General features: G+C 32.0%; 2 protein-coding genes across 2 annotated transcripts; both read left to right on the top strand.

Annotated features, from left to right (window-relative positions):
- Positions 1–7,327: 7,327 nt before the first annotated feature.
- LOC131850807 (uncharacterized) lies at positions 7,328–10,251 on the top strand. The gene is made up of 5 exons (XM_059201173.1): positions 7,328–7,540; positions 7,799–7,990; positions 8,509–8,640; positions 9,204–9,497; positions 9,815–10,251. The coding sequence occupies exons 1-5, from the start codon at positions 7,423–7,425 to the stop codon at positions 10,243–10,245; spliced, it is 1,167 nt and encodes a 388-aa protein (XP_059057156.1). The 5' UTR covers positions 7,328–7,422; the 3' UTR covers positions 10,246–10,251.
- A 1,909-nt stretch (positions 10,252–12,160) lies between these two features.
- On the top strand, positions 12,161–16,363 carry LOC131850737 (uncharacterized). Its single transcript, XM_059201088.1, has 6 exons — positions 12,161–12,468; positions 13,011–13,143; positions 13,621–13,750; positions 14,159–14,253; positions 15,152–15,388; positions 15,987–16,363. The coding sequence occupies exons 1-6, from the start codon at positions 12,401–12,403 to the stop codon at positions 16,080–16,082; spliced, it is 759 nt and encodes a 252-aa protein (XP_059057071.1). The 5' UTR covers positions 12,161–12,400; the 3' UTR covers positions 16,083–16,363.
- The last annotated feature ends 300 nt before the right edge of the window (positions 16,364–16,663 follow it).

The raw sequence follows: 16,663 nt of genomic DNA, 5'->3' as shown, positions 1-16,663 counted from the left end.
TTTTCCAATGTTCGTTGACTTATAAATATAGACGTGAAGTTCAATATTAGAAACTTTAATATGATATTATGTTATATAAAGGAAACTTGACCAAAGTAGTACCACTAAAATCACAATAGAATAACGTCACTAATTCAAAAACAAACTAATCATTAACCTTTTTACAAAATTTTCTCCGCAGTATATGCATTGAATACATATTTTATAAGTTTTAGAAAAAAAACTAAGTACTTATTTGTTGCACTACCTAAAACCACCGTATCCAATTAATTGCTAGTAATACTATAATTACTTTCGACATCAAATTTACAAACTATAGATACAATTGCGCAATTATTACGACGCAGTCATTGTTTAGGTGTTGCTGTTTACTAAATAAAGAATCGCAGTACTACCGAGTACCTACTAACACAACAATTCACTAACAGCATGCATCATCGGGAATGGAAAACAACGGCCCATCAATATTGAAAGATGGACAGACATGCACTACGAAATAAAAGAACGTAGGACGGGACGGTAGAGAACTGATAGTAGGGGCGAACGGGGATTGTTAGTAATATGGACTGGTGATTTTATTGCTAGCAACGTACCATGTCAGGTTGACCTCCACGCGGTTCCCCCTGGAAACCATCGTGATAAATTCTCAATGAATTTATTACGATATGCTACCTGACCTGACTACATTATTAATTCATTATAATATATATGAATAAAATTTGTCAAGTTCATACTTTTTAACGAAACACTGTATACACGATCCTAAATATCAGGGTAAAATATTATTAGCTCGATTCCACGGAAGTGGAACCCATATGTCTAAGTTATCTGGGTAAACGCATTCCCATTTTCATCGCTAAGAAAGATGAATAAATTAATAACTTCCCAGTAATAAAAAGGAATAAATTAATAATCATTAGTTATAGAATTCTAAATTACTTTTTAAACGTAATTAATCCTTTTTTTTTATTCTACTATGGTGTCAAACAAGCACACGGCCCATCTGATGGTAAATGGTTACCGTAGCCTATGGACGCCTGAAGCACCTGGGGTGTCACGTGCGCGTTGCCGACCCTTAAGAAACCTTAATATACGCTTCTTGAAAAACCCCATGCTGTAGTCTCGTGAGAAAACCTCGGCAGGAAGTTCATTCCACAATCTAAGTGTACGCCGGAGGAAGCTCCTCTGAAACCGCACTGTCCGAGAGCACTTAGGTTCCAGCGTGTGGGAATGAATTCCCTGTCGATGGCGAGCTGTGCGATGGTGAAAGGTGGCCGTAGGCATCATGTCGAAGAATTCCTCAGAATACAGTCCGTTGTATAATCGGTAGAACACACAAAGCGAAGCGAAGTCTCCTATTAAAGGCGTAATCTTCCAGTATGTATTCATAGATACATTTTATAGTCATTACGGAAAGAAACGAGCCAAATTATCTATATATAACTTAGACTCATATTCAGAAATTAAAAATAAAATACTTGTACACAAATTATGTCTAAAAGTGTCTTACAAAAAACTTCTTGCAATACAACGTTAAGTTGCCTGAATAAGTAAAAATAGTCGTGTACCAACGGCCTAATCAACATCTCCTCTATAATGTACTTTAGCATCTTATCTGCTATCCCTCCACTTACATTCCAAGAGGTGATAAGCTCTCGTTATCCTATATTGCAAGATATTGAGACGAAACCACAACAAGTCACTTCGTGATTCACTAACATGTATACAGTAAGAAAATTGCGTAAAAACTGACTGAGAAAAGTAGCTATAACGAGACTACCATTTTGATTGACAAACAAAGCCCTAGTAGCGTTGGCATGCACGTTAGAAAAAAGTTAAAAATTACGAAAAATTTTAGATTTTAAGTAACGTACAAAAATATAGAAGCCTCTGATCAGCTCTTTTTTTCGGACTACTCTAATGCCTTTGGCCGCTGCGGGCCTTTACAGCTTCACCGGATGATGGGGGCGAGTGCAGATGGCACTCCAAACTGACGGAAGGACTTAGGGAGCGGCTGAAGGCCAATTCCCGCCTGACGGATACGACTTTAGTCTGAGGGCACCACTAGAAGTTCGAATCTCGGCTCAGGCCGTTGTAATTTCGATCCCCATTTAAATTGCACGGGGAAATGATCGGAGGAATGCTCAATGCTGTAATATTATGATGGTACATTTAAATTTATTGGTAGTTAAAATTAATATTAAGTGTATTTGCTAGTAGTAGTCATAAAAGTGAATAAATTCGGCGAAGTCAAATGCATAAAGAATTCATTGCAAAGCCACGTGATTGATTTTGAAACTTCACATAATTTCTATAGCTATAATTTTTTCATTACACATTACGACTTCTTTTATATAGGTACTATCCGTTACCTGCAATTTCGTCTGCTTCTTTATTGATAAAAGATAACCTACATTGGTCACTATGGAATATATTTTCACGCCAAATTTCTATATCTAGACACGCGGCAGCGTGTCAAGCCGAGTTTCAAGTAAACTGGCCTGCAGCACCGTGTGTATATTTACACGAACCATTTGGAGCCACTTTTGAACCCCTCATAACTCAAAAACTCTTTCACACAAACCTGTCAAATTGGTTGGTTCATATATTGAGACTTGCGAGATAAATATGTGTTCCAAATTTCATAAACATATCTCAAACGGTTATTTAGATATTAATGCCCAAAAATCGTCATTTTTATCACTGATCAACTATAGATCAAAATTATAACCCACTTCCAGATGACCTAGGAAGTTCAAATTTGGTATGCAGATAGGTAATTAGGTGAATATAAAGGAAAAAATCTGAAACTGGTAAATTGTTATCATTTTACTACAATTTTTAACATTAATTGATTCTATTTCAACTTATACTGGACCAATACTAAAATTCTATGAAAACGTCGATAGCCACCAATTGACATTGATCCCTGGCGAAAAATCTCATCTTGTACTGGACGTAAAGTAATATTGTATGAAAACGTCGATCATTACCAATTTACGTTGACCCCTTCACATCAGTGTCGATAACTAGCAAACTTCAAATATTGCATTGAGCGGTAAACACTAGTTGCTATAATTTAGATTCTGTCTAAAATATACTCGTACTTATAACTAGGAGTATAGTCGAATTTCGTATTTATTATGTTATTAACTGAGATTTGGTATTAATTATTGTTTCAATATTTAGCGCACATCGATAGTGTAAAATCATTATTTTTATAAATAATTATTAAATAATAGGCATTTCCATTGGTGTTTCCATTTACGTGTGTGTAGTCTACAATTATGAAATAAGGTCGTGATTTGTAAATAAATATTACGTAACACTATTACAACTGTATAAAAATTCACAGAACAGTATTCTAGTATTAAAATATTTATCAGGAAAGTAACTAAATATATACCTCTTTACGTAAGAGTATATTATTTTTTTTTGTACACCATACCAGGAGTATAGTATCTACCAATGTCATGGTACAGTCGTGTCTTAGTTATTTACACAAAAGGCAAATAATACATTGTACAAATGTTGTTGGCGCTAGTTTTAGATCTGTTAGGTGATATTAGAAATCAATAGGTTTAATACATATAGCAGTTTTAACCCACGGCCTCAGTATTCTAGCTGTTTAACACACCAATTTATTTTCGATGGCCGAAATTTCGATTCCTCGTTCACTTCTGGGTTTTTTATACGTATAAGATGTACACATTTTATGTGAAAATGTACCTAAGTATATCTGTCAGTTGTCTAGTACTCATAACACAAATTCTGCTTAACATAGAACTGGATGGCATTGCATTAATTATCCAGCGATTGTTCTTATTACTTATCTACGTCAAACCCAAATGTCCAGTTTTATACGTAGGTATCTCTGTTTACAAAGGATTCATTCCATAAATTACACACAAATTTTATAATTTTTTTTCCTTCCCCCGACTTAGTCAGCTGATCATATTTGTGAGATTCCCCATGCCTAGTATGACGTCACAATATTTTGTAATACACTAGTAAACCTCTAGTTTTAAGTGTTTCATTAATAGTACAAATTTTGTGTAAACATCGAAAATTTGGTCTGCTCCCACCCCTTCTCATACAATGTCATACTTTGTGAATATCTTTGTCCCTATATGTCAAAGTGTGTGTAATTTATAGTCATTAAGAAATTAATCTTGATAAGAATATAGACAAGACAATAAATAATCAAGGAAATAAAATGAAACAAAATGAAATGAAGCATTCTTCATTTCATTTTGTTTCCTTCCATCAAGTATATACTGAGAAAAAAATATGAGTAGTTTTTACATACAAAAGCCCAAAAGTGAACCTTTATTATTAAAATAAAAATGATGGTATGAAAGTGGAACAAATATTTACTGGTGAGCCCTGGTGTTTCATCCATGGCCTATGGTAACCATTTACCATATAATGGACTAAATGCTTGGTTGTGACCACAGACACAAAACACATAATATATTACACAGGTATTATCATATGTATAAGTAGCAGTACTACTTGATGATCAGATAAAGATAGATGCCAGATTAAATATAATATTATTTTGGTAGTATAATTGGTGTGTGATAAGATTCCAATTTATTTCTAGTTTCTTCCAAGTAATAAAAATAAATTACAGATATCAGCACTAAATAAAATATTATTATATGACCTTTTTTCTAGATTCTATAGTAATAAAAAGAATACATGTATGGCCATATAATTAACAAGATGATAAAATTATGAATAATTTCATAATTCTGTTATCATCAAAATTATTTCTAACTAGCTGGGCCCACAGTTTCATCATGTACACAGTACAGTGTGAAATTTATAACCTATGTATTATTCTAATGTATATGCTATATTATTGTAGTTTCATCAAAATCGGTTCAGTAGTTTTTGTGTGCAAGAGAAACAAACACCCATCCACCTTTCATTCTCACAAACTTTTACATATAGAATATTAGTAAGATAAAATTCATTTTAGGGATCCTCCCTTGTAAATGAATATAAAAATGTGTGCATTTTCTCTTCTTCTTCTCTTTCTCTTGTGTTAATGAATGTGAGTAGTCTTTATTGTTGTATGGAGGTAGGTTGGACTCCATTTTCTGCAATTGGCCACTCATTCGGGTCGTTGTGCGGTTGGAGCCAGGCTACTATAGTAGCCAGCCAAGCTCCTCCCAGAAGCGCAGAAGTCTCCTGGTGTCATTGTTGTATGGAATCATAAACTGCATGTGGCCTTTTATCATTAGGCTCTATGTTTGTGGTAAAACTGTAAAATATTGTTTTCACACTAAAATTAATAATATTATAATCAATACTTACAAAGCTACTACTTTTTGCTTTCTCATTTCGGGACATTTTTCTTTCGTTAACATTCAGGTGGACCATTCTGTAACAAATAATTTCAAGTTAATCTAAGGCTATCTTTACACCTACAATTTAGTTTTACTTATGTAATTCAATAGAAATATTTTAATAGCCAGTAGTAATCATTAATTAAAGCCTAACAAATTTGTATAAATTATTGCTTTAACTGTAGGTATGATAATAGCCATAGATAATGCACTACAGTTTAAACATTAAGCGAGGTCAACTGTCAACTAACTAACTAATAATGTATACTAAATATAAAAAATAAAAATAATGTTCTGACTATCCTAGGATGTTCATATGTAAATATTTATGCTAGCAGACACAGCATCTTGAACCAAGTATTAAAATGCTATGCATCTATACCCTGTGAGGCAGAGAGAATCATTTGATATTGTATACATTTATCTACTGTACATAATGTTCAAATAACATCTATGAAAAAGAGTTAAAATCTCCATTCCTACATTATCCTACTAAGAAGTAATTATAAAACAAGAAGTTTTAGTTTATTTATGCCCATTACTGGACGTACAGTAATGAGAAACAACAACATTTAGGTCATTTTGTTAAACATAAAACAAGTAGCAACTTTTAATCCCAAATTTTCCAACGTCTAATATACTAGACAAAAATGCTATTGTATATTATTTAGTTCCGAAATCTTGTATCCTATAAAGGACCCCACCCGGCCTGTACATTCTTTTTCTATTAAAAAACATCGAAAACATGGGTTCGGCCGTTGAAAGATTATCATAACCTGTACAATTTTTATAGATTAGAGATTATAAAACAAATATGGTACGAAAAGATAAAGAAACTACTTTACCACTAAATACACGTAGATTTAAGCCTAAACAAATTACACACATTGCTTTTTTGATAAAAACACGACAAAGCAAACAACAGCCATCACATCAAATTACACATTCACATAATTTACACACACAAACACAACAGCAATACGAGAGTTATACATATACATAGATAGGCGGTCATTTTGTTTGCAGAGTTTTGAATTTTGGCTACCCGTCTGTCTCGTCTCAACTGTCATTGTGACTGACGTCATGCTTGTTTTGTTTGTTTACGTATAATGTACGTAACATTATATTCAGTAATTTATAAATATCTCCCGATTATTTATTTTAATATATTAGTTGACGAAATCAGGTAAATAATAAAAATATTATTGAAAAATAGTATGTTCTGTCTAAGGACAGACGATTAATCGAATATCGATGCTATATTACAAGCATTACGAGCAATATCGAGTTGCCTCAGAGTTGCCATCTCAGATAATTAAATATTGTATTCAAAACAAGCTACTATTCTACCAAGTCGAAAAAGCCGCTAGAAAGTAGTAATGCCTAAGACTTCTATTTATTTGCGGTTCTAAGCATTAAGTTTCGAAATATAACACTAAGTCAAATAACATCGATATAGATTTTGAGCACAAAAATAGGTACGAACCTCAGCGATTGAAACAAAGTCCGACTAATTAATATAGTATTGTAACTATCTAAGACATCTATCGTTCAAGAGTATGGTAACTTTATATCATTTGTTCGATTTTTATAAAATTGGAACCCCAAACAAGTTGGCGATCCACATGAACGTCACCATGGACATCACTTTATCATGCAATGCCCGTGATACCACTCATGCGTTTCCGTTTCGGAAGACTAAGATATCACGCCTCTTATCTTGTAATTTCATCTAATAACCAAAGTACACGCTCGTACGTGGGTACCTCATATATCAATTTCTGTGACTCCGTGCCTTACTTTTGCAGTTTACAATCCCAGGAAGTTATTTGTTTGTCGAAATAGGAACTTAAAATAGATGTTATTCGAATATTTAAATGGGTTCTAAATTTAAAATTCTATTATTCATTCTATTATGCTATTCTTTTGTTCCTTCTATTTTCATTTCCTATCAAATCAAATTGCCATGGAAGTATTTTTCTGATCATAATTTTTTAATGTAAAATTAAAAAATAACTCTGAATATTAATATAATTTTACTAAATTGAAAGTAGCGCATTTAAATATGGATTCTCAAGAACAACCGAAGAAATGCTTCTGTGCCAGATGTTTCTTACCAATAGATCCCGAAGACAAAGTAGACATTGAAGGGCAAAATTTTCACACGCTTTGCAGCACGTGCTGTAAGTGTTCATTTAATATCATCATGCTCCATATTCCATATATCTACTAGCATTTTTCATGATTTCTTTGTCCGTTGCAAAACATAGGACTCTGCTTTAATAAAGTTCAGTGTCAGGTACACACTGTTACAAGAACCTTTTTTAAAATTTCTCTTATCACGGAATACCACTCCTCTCCGTCACATGTTATCTATATGATACTCAAATTGTAATAGTGTATAAATAGATATGTTTATTAAATTTATAACTATTTTGTAGGTATCTGTCGAATGATCCCTACATCCCTTAAAATGTTCTATGGGCATGTGTTTTGTAACGACTGCTTTAAGACCCATGTTCTAACGAGATTCAAAGGAGATAGTCCGCGGATCCACACCAACAGCTGGTGGATGCAATGGGCGCCTGGAACAAAACCTCGGGAAACTAAGGAAGCTACTCAAAAGGATGAAGGTAATCGTTCATAGGTTTATTACTGAGATTATAACTAAAATATGTTGCGTATGTGCGTCATGACGTCAGATGTCATGACAATGTTAAGATGCAATTTTCCAGACAAATACAATATGCAGATTAAACAATGATAGCACTGAAGTTGTAGCCAACGGATATAACATAGCTCTTCAGTCAGTAGAATATATATGATATACGTGTGCAAAAATGTGTATTTTTGGTGACTTTTTACATTTAGCTTAGAAAGATTTTTTATCTTTGTAAATTAAATTGGTTTTGCCCAGCACCTCTTCTTCTCCTATTCTTTGATTGGACAAACCGTAATGCTTTAGTTCATAAATACAGATGTTTAATGTATTGTTGTATTACTTGTTATAATGGGATGAAATGTATAAAACTTTATTGAAACAGAAATGAAACCGCAGAACGATGCAGAGGACCAACCTCGAAAGTGCATTAATGTATTGTTGTATTACTTGTTATAATGGGATGAAATGTATAAAATTTTATTGAAACAGAAATGAAACCGCAGAACGATGCAGAGGACCAACCTCGAAAGTGCATTTGTGCACGATGCCTGCAAGCGGTGGACGAAAATAATAAGGTCAATATCGGCGGGCAGAACTTCCATCCACAATGCGCAAAATGCTGTAAGTTAAAAAGCTATCATTTAGCTAGCAATATATTTTGTTACTCATTAGGTCCAAAATGCCTGCTTTAGAAGAAGTCTATTGGTATTTAATATTCTAGTATTTTATCATGACACTAGTTGACTAGATAATAAATATTTAACGTTATGCTTAAAAAATAGACATCAAAAATAGATACATATCCTTTTGTATAAATTATATTTATTAAAAACATTTTTAATAAATAAAATTGTACTATACAATTTATTAAAAACTTATAGTAATCTAGAACATTAACATTTTTTTTTTTATTTTAGTAGTATGAAATATATATAATTTTTAATGTTTTGGAAGTATTCGGCAGCAATAAAGGCAAGACAAAAAAATGTACAAAATTACCAACATTAGAATACCGACTTCCATAGACCCCTATTCCACGGTTCCACGGGTATATAATTTCGAATATAGAACGGGCCCTGATCTCAACCTTTATAAGTCTGTTTATGGAATATGTAGTTAAATATACTTTTGACGTCGCAACAAAAATTTTTACGATTATATTGCTATCATTAAATTTGTTTCAGATCTCTGCCATTCAATTCCAACAGACAAAGTGAAAATCTATTATGGACAAGTATTTTGTGAGGAATGTTTCCATCGGCACGTATTGAACCGCAATAGGGATAATCCATCTGAGTTTTTTAAGACCTGCTTCGAACAGTGGCAAAACAATAGCCAGTTTGCTGAAAATATGAGGGAGTTTATGACTGGAAGGGAAAGTACGCCATTTGTTTTTATGATGAATGAGTCACAGCCACCTCTCTATAGCTGTGGCACTGGACAAAAGGACTGGTTTCCACCGAATGAACCTAGGAAATGCAAGTATTTCATGTGCTTTGTAGTCGATTTTTGAGACTTGGGTCATCTAAATAGTCAATAGGTCTAGGTATCTACAATTCATTTTGTGTAAAAATTATATGAACAATTATTACTGAACAATAAGAAACTTCCGATGGAATTTGGAAAGTTAATGAGTATAATATAGTTTATACTCATTTCTGTCGACAACTTCTATTGTATAACATAGGTACACAATATACATACTGATTATATTCGTTGAGATAAATATATATTTAGCCGTAATAATATGCATGCATTTGTTTTCGTAGGTGCGTAAAATGGTGAAAATTTTCAGCTGCAACACCGGCCACCGTATCTATTGGCGACGAATCCTTCGGTACGTGGGATCTGTCTTTCGAGAATCGTACCGAAGTATCGGAGTCCCCCGAATCGAGCATCGCCATCGACGAATCGGGAAATCATGAAGATATGATTGTGGCTGCAGCAGAAAAAATTGAAAAGCTGACAAAATACCTTCACGAAAGACGTGGTGATAACACTCATGAAAAAAGCGCGAAAAAATGGAAAAATTACATTGAATGCGGCAAGACGTCGTCGACGTCCGTAAATGATCAGTCGCAACACGGATGGGTCGATTTGTCAGATCCGAAAAATTATACAACTCATTTGGATTGTCCAAAGTGTTTGTGGCAGTGCGGTCCTATTTATGTAAACAGTGGATATTTACAAAAAGTTTCTTGTGGAGAAAAATTTTCTAAGGAATAAAAACGTGGCGTTATTATATTTTTTTCCTTTCCCATCTATAGTTACCAACATGAGAGCCCTTATTTAGATTAAAATGAATGTATGGATTGTAAAAATTATCACAGTAATTATTGATAGGTCAGCCACAGTTGTTAAAAAATATATCAAAGTATTTATATCAGTTGTCTAGTACTCATAAAACAAGTTCTCCTTAGCTTGCGGCTAGATGGCTCTCTGCGAATTTTTTTGAGATATTATTTTGCTATGGGACAGATTCTAAGAAATATCATTTAAGCTACATATTACGTAGCTCGATTTACCGTTCAATTCTAGCGGGGGTTGAAATTACAACGGACTGAGGTTCAAACCTCTAGCGGTACTCTCAAACTAAAGCCGTATTCACCAGACAGAAGTTGGCCTTCAGGCGCCCCATAAGTCCTTCCGCGGGTGTGGAGTGCCAACTGCACTCGCCTCCTATCGTCCGGTGAAGCTGTAAATGCCATCTGCGGCTAACAATATTGGAATAGTCCGAAAAAATTCTTAAGTGGATTTTTATACAGCAAAATTAAGTATATACCTACATATATGTACTAGGTTCTGCTACTTGAAAGTACATAGGAAATATTAGGTTTAATAAATTTTCATAATGTAATAGTTGATTTGGTATAGTTATTTCATATTTTTCATAAAGTATCATAAGACTAGAGATCGTTAAGATGATGCAGAAATAACTAATAAAGACAATATCAAATTTAATCACAGTTTATTTACTAACTAAAAATATCAGTTTATTTGTTTAAGCCCGATGACATCTTTAAGTTTCAGCTTTACCTCCCCTGAACATTCAGATCTTTTGGGCGACCAGATGTACTTGTGAAAGCAATCAGTACAAAATGTATGGCTATAATACATGCGAGAATGGATCGGTGTACAATGACAGACACCTGGAAAAGAATTTTAAAATATTTATCGTGTAGCAGAAGTAATTTCAAAATAATTATCTATAGGATTCAGGATAATAAATTATGAGCATGAGGTATTTTAGAAGTCTCCACAAAGGGGATTGATAGTAATAGGGATTAGTCTAGCACCCATATTTATCAATATATCATAATATATATCATCATATAGATTAAACTCCACGCAATCCCCTGAAATATTTGTTATCATTAATTCAAGGGAATTTTGTCATGATGGGCTAACTGACCTGATTTCATGGTTATACTATCATCATTCACTGATATCTCACCTGCGTTATATCCTGAACACTGATGTAGTCTCGATACAAGAGAGGAGACTGCGACGTGTGACTTTATGCATTTATTGTTAAGATTTGTATTTCTTTGTTAATAATGGAATAGTGCACCCACTTACGATAAAGAAATATTACAGCTCGAATGTGCTATTTTTTTCAGCACATTCGAGCTATAATATTTCTTTATCGTATAATATACTTTTTATTTTATTGCACCAGTTTATTTTAAATAAATCAACGCCCGACACTCAACATAACCCGTTTTGAGTTCTGTAATTCTTTCCGTCTACTGTCGAATTTACTTCTCCTTTATTATATATTTTTTGTTCTTTTTCTGCAATCATATATTCTTCCATAATATTAAGGATTATTTTTTATTTTCTATTAGATTTTTTTTTATTTTTATTTATTTTACATGTTTTTGACACAGTTGTTATTTTTTTCTTTTTCTAGTATTTAATTGATGTTTTATTATTTTTATTTTATGAAAACGAAGTTAATTTATAGACAGTACATATTCATCTACATTACGAGTAAATATGTTAAATAAAATTCGAAAAATCGAATAAAACATCGAGTTGTACGGAATAAATTATATCAAATCAAGATATTTCGCTTTACAACTTTATACTGCTTGGCAACATTATATTAGAACTGTCAATGTCAAGACTGTCAAATCTTCTATAACAGTTTATTATACTTTTACAGGCGTGGCTATAAGAAATTGTTAATTTTAATAATTTTGAATAGAAAATAATTATACTCTATTATTATTACGTATAAATAAATAAACATTGTAGGCTAATATACCAAATGTGTTACAAATACATCATTAAGTTAACGCTGTCTAGATCTTCTTTTTAATCGGTATTCTCTGTACTCCTATTTTTGATAAACAAACAGTTTGCTGTTTATTTCAAAATGTATGGAAGAAAGACGCCATCCACTTATCGCTCCACGCCGTCAGTATACTCTCATTATACCGGAAAGTAAGTATTGTGTCTTTTCTATTTATTATTGGTATTCAGTTATAATATTTCACTATTCCATTATACCTAGAGTCACTTCTCATTAAATTTTAAATAAGAGTACAGCGAAGTTACAAATTCTGCACCTTTTTCGTATATTTTAATATTATTTCTTACATTTTTAGTATGTTTTAATATTTCATTTTCCAGATAATTGAAAAATAAGCCATAAATACTTTTCTTTACTCTTCCCTAACTATAACGATAGCTGTATATAATTTGGATACTGGAATAAATATGCCTACAAATATAAAGATTATCACTAAACTTTTAAACAAACTTATATGACACAATAAATTAAATTATATAATCAGAATTACATAATTTTATTTAACATTTTTAGGATATGCTGTCCATTGACATGACTCCCTTTTATTGCATATAAGGAGTTACACTTTTGTTTTGAGTTGACTTATATTTTGGCCAGATATTTTCTCTAGTTAATTATATAATTAACAAACTTATTAATTATTAATATATAATTATTATTTTCTTACTTACAGATCAACATCAAACTTGCGATCAACAAAATCTGTAAGATCCCTGCGAGTACCTTGGTACCAGAAGCCCATACTACATGATGCATTTGTTCTTGATCTACAGAGGGGCTCACTGCTCACTGGATTCATTTCTCTTGTAAGATAACATTCTATATTCATAAATTAAATAGAACTAGAATCCACAATATACATGATTCAAATTTAAATTCAAAGCCTTTACTAATTGACATATCATCTAATAGAAATATTTACTTAACAGTTTAAATAGATACAATCAGTTGTATATTTATATATATATGCTATTTGTAATTCTGCACATCAGTCTCCGAGTCAGTGTGTCCTTTAAACACAAGTCTCCAGTGTTTTCCATGTGTTCCTATCTTTTGCCAATCCGAGTCACAGTGGGTAATTTTTATATACATGTTACAGTCATATGTAATTTAATACTATTATTGTTTTTGTATATATATATATATATATGCATATATAATATATAGAATACACCCAGAATAATATAAATAATAATTCCTGAACCCAACCTTCAGAAATATTACCTTACTGTGTAGTAGGAAAGTCAAGACAAATTGTTGTTACAGAATATTGTTTCTTTCAGTTCATAGCCCTGTTCACATTTGCACAAAGTATATTTGACCTGTACTGCTTGGGCATGGCATCTCCAGGCGCCGTACACTATGGTTACTATGTTCTTAGTTTCCAGTTTGTGTATGTTGGTAGTGCACCAGGTAATATTTTTATAGCCTACATATTATAGTAAAAGTTAATAGTAACTTATATTCCTCAGTTTATTTTTTTTAATTTAAACTTTTAAATAAAATAAAAGATTAAATTTAAAATTAAAATGATAATAATGTTCAGATTGATATACAATATAATGAACACTTTTTGGTATTTTATCCCAGTGTAATGTTTAGTATCTACTTGAGGAATCTCATTTTTATGTTTATATTATATGTCCTATATTCTGAGTATGTTATGTGATATTTTTGTCATAACTTTTTGCAATCTATCTACATTTGTCTTTATACTATTGATTACTTTTTACTTGACATTTTTTAGAAGTTTTGGTTTTGATAATAGATGACAAACCTCTTTAAGTGACTTCTATTAATTGTATATTTCTTTTTTTTCAGTCCGCAATGTACTTATTGTATTTGCACTATTTTCTTGGATTGGATCTGTTGCTGTACTCATAACTAGCATTATTCTCATTAATGCTTTAAGAAAGGTAAATTACTAATTATTTATATAGATATAAAATTAAACTTCTTAATATTATAATTGTGAAAGGTTCTTAGCTAACAATTGAATGTATTTTACCACAAGGAGCATAAAACAATATAGTATATAGACTATTTAAATATTACAGTTTCTACATGTGTATATAAAGATACATGATTCTTAAATTATTGCATTTGAGAATTATGTATGTAGTATAAAGTTATTGCTCCTGACTATACTTTTTCTAATTTTTCACTTGCTTGTTGTCTATTTCTCATTCAATGTATCTGCTTTTTTTGTATTATCACATCATATTCATTCACCCATTCATTTCATTCACTCATGCTGCTATCCTGTAGTTAGTACAGCAGGCTAAAAACAAGGTATAGTTGATGTTACATTATTTTGTAAGATATATTTATTATAAAATAATATTATTATAATTATTACATGTATGTATATTATTGTGTAATTATAATGATAACAATATCCATGCACAATTCACACAGCGCCATCTAGTGTAGGTAAGCGGAGTTGTGTTATGAGTACTAGACACATGATAGAAATCTTTAGATACATTTTCTTTTGTAAATACATACATGAACATAATACATAGAAATCACCCAAAATGCAAACAGTGATACTGATGAATACAAATATTTGTATGTGAGAGATAGAAATGTTTTACATTATTGACTTACCTTTAATTTAAACTTTATTTAGTATCTAATTATGGGATCTCATTTCTTTTAGAATTGTATTATATTTCCTATATTCTGAGTATGCTATTGGATATTTTTGTTATAACTTTTTGCTAACATAAGATGTACTATATTTGGAGACTGTTTATTATTAATTTTGTTTGTTTTTTGTATGTATTAAGTTTGTCTGTGTATTGTGTTCAGGAACATGAGAAACGTATAGTACCCTGGCTGTATACATTTGGAGTATTCATATTATTCAGGACTGTGGCATTCATATTCGCCTCAATAGTGAATGATATGATTTTTGCATACAACATCCTGATGTGCCTTTGTTGGATCGTCTTTTGCGTGTGTGGTGTCTATGGATGGGTGTTGGTGTACAGTCTGTATTTGGAGCTGGCGGATTTGACCAAATTGGAGGACTTGGCTCATTTGAGGGTAAGGCAATAGTTGTTCATGCACGGGATTTTCATTTAATGACAGACATCTATATAAATATACAGCGTAAATAAACTAGCTTTGACAAAAAAAAAGGAGTTCAATTGACATTCTTGCCATTTCTTCTCAATTCGATCTATATATTGGACTGGATAGTAGGGAAAACATTATAATATAAAAAATTTGACGCTCATGAGCGGCTAAATTGATAAATGATTTTTTAATTTGAATTTTATAGATAAAAATTTTTGTTTGTTTCTTAGTTCAAAGATATAAGCTTCATTACAAGTAGTATACATTACAAGGTATTATAGGGTTATTATATGGGTAAACCTGAATGTGTGTGTAGTTACAATACAAAATGGCTCATAGCTCAGTGTGGTGAATTATATGAGAAATATACACTGGTTTACACTTATATCTGTGAGGATTTTTCAAGAAGAGTATATTAAGGTTTCCTAAGGATCGGCAATGTGCACGTGTCATCCCTGGCGTCTCAGGCGTCCATAGGCACGGTAGCCATTTGTCATGAGATAGGCCGTATTTTTGTTTGCCACCATTATACTATAAAAAAAAATCTACTTAAATTTTTATACAGATGGGCACAATGGCGTCTCTCAACGCATCCCTCGCTGGTTCGCGCCCCACTACCCCCCACAGCACAGTGTCGACAATGCCAGCATCTCAGATATGATATGAGAAAAAGAAAGACGATATAACCGCGACTCCACAGCCTGAGAATATTCGAGAACTGGACAGCGCGGATGAAGCCACTCCACTATCTATTGAAGGTAGTCTGGAAACGCCTGTTTAGACAATAAATATAATAATTAAGGGCGCATACATAAGACTGGCAACATTTACATTGTCTGTCAATTAAAAAGAAATTAAGTAGTTCAAATTTTTGAAATATTTATTGAAGACTCTGTGGTGTAGTGTTGAAGGTTCTATAGATACAGAAGAAAGTAACACTATTTGTATTTTTGAGTTAATGCAGTTTGAGTTTGTTTTGTTTTAATCATGCAGTATTTTATAGTGCATGATTTATGTTTAGTTTATTGTACTAAATATTTCTTAAAATTGGAAAATTGTTTTGTGTACTTTATACTTTTTATATTTTGACATACCTGTCTAAAAAAAAAAAAAGTATAAAGTACACAAAACAAAGTATTTATATGCACTGAAGAAGTTATGGTATGAAATAATATGTGTCAATGTGTACTGAATATAGTGTCAATGTTATTGTAAGCCTCTTAATGTATATTTAAGATTTTG

The sequence above is a fragment of the Achroia grisella genome, unplaced genomic scaffold, assembly GCF_030625045.1.
Source record: "Achroia grisella isolate CSIRO2021 unplaced genomic scaffold, CSIRO_AGI_Agris_v1 utg114, whole genome shotgun sequence".
In the NCBI taxonomy this organism is placed as follows: domain Eukaryota; kingdom Metazoa; phylum Arthropoda; class Insecta; order Lepidoptera; family Pyralidae; genus Achroia; species Achroia grisella.
Note: the sequence above shows the minus strand (reverse complement) of the source record. Positions and strands in the feature narration are given on the sequence as shown.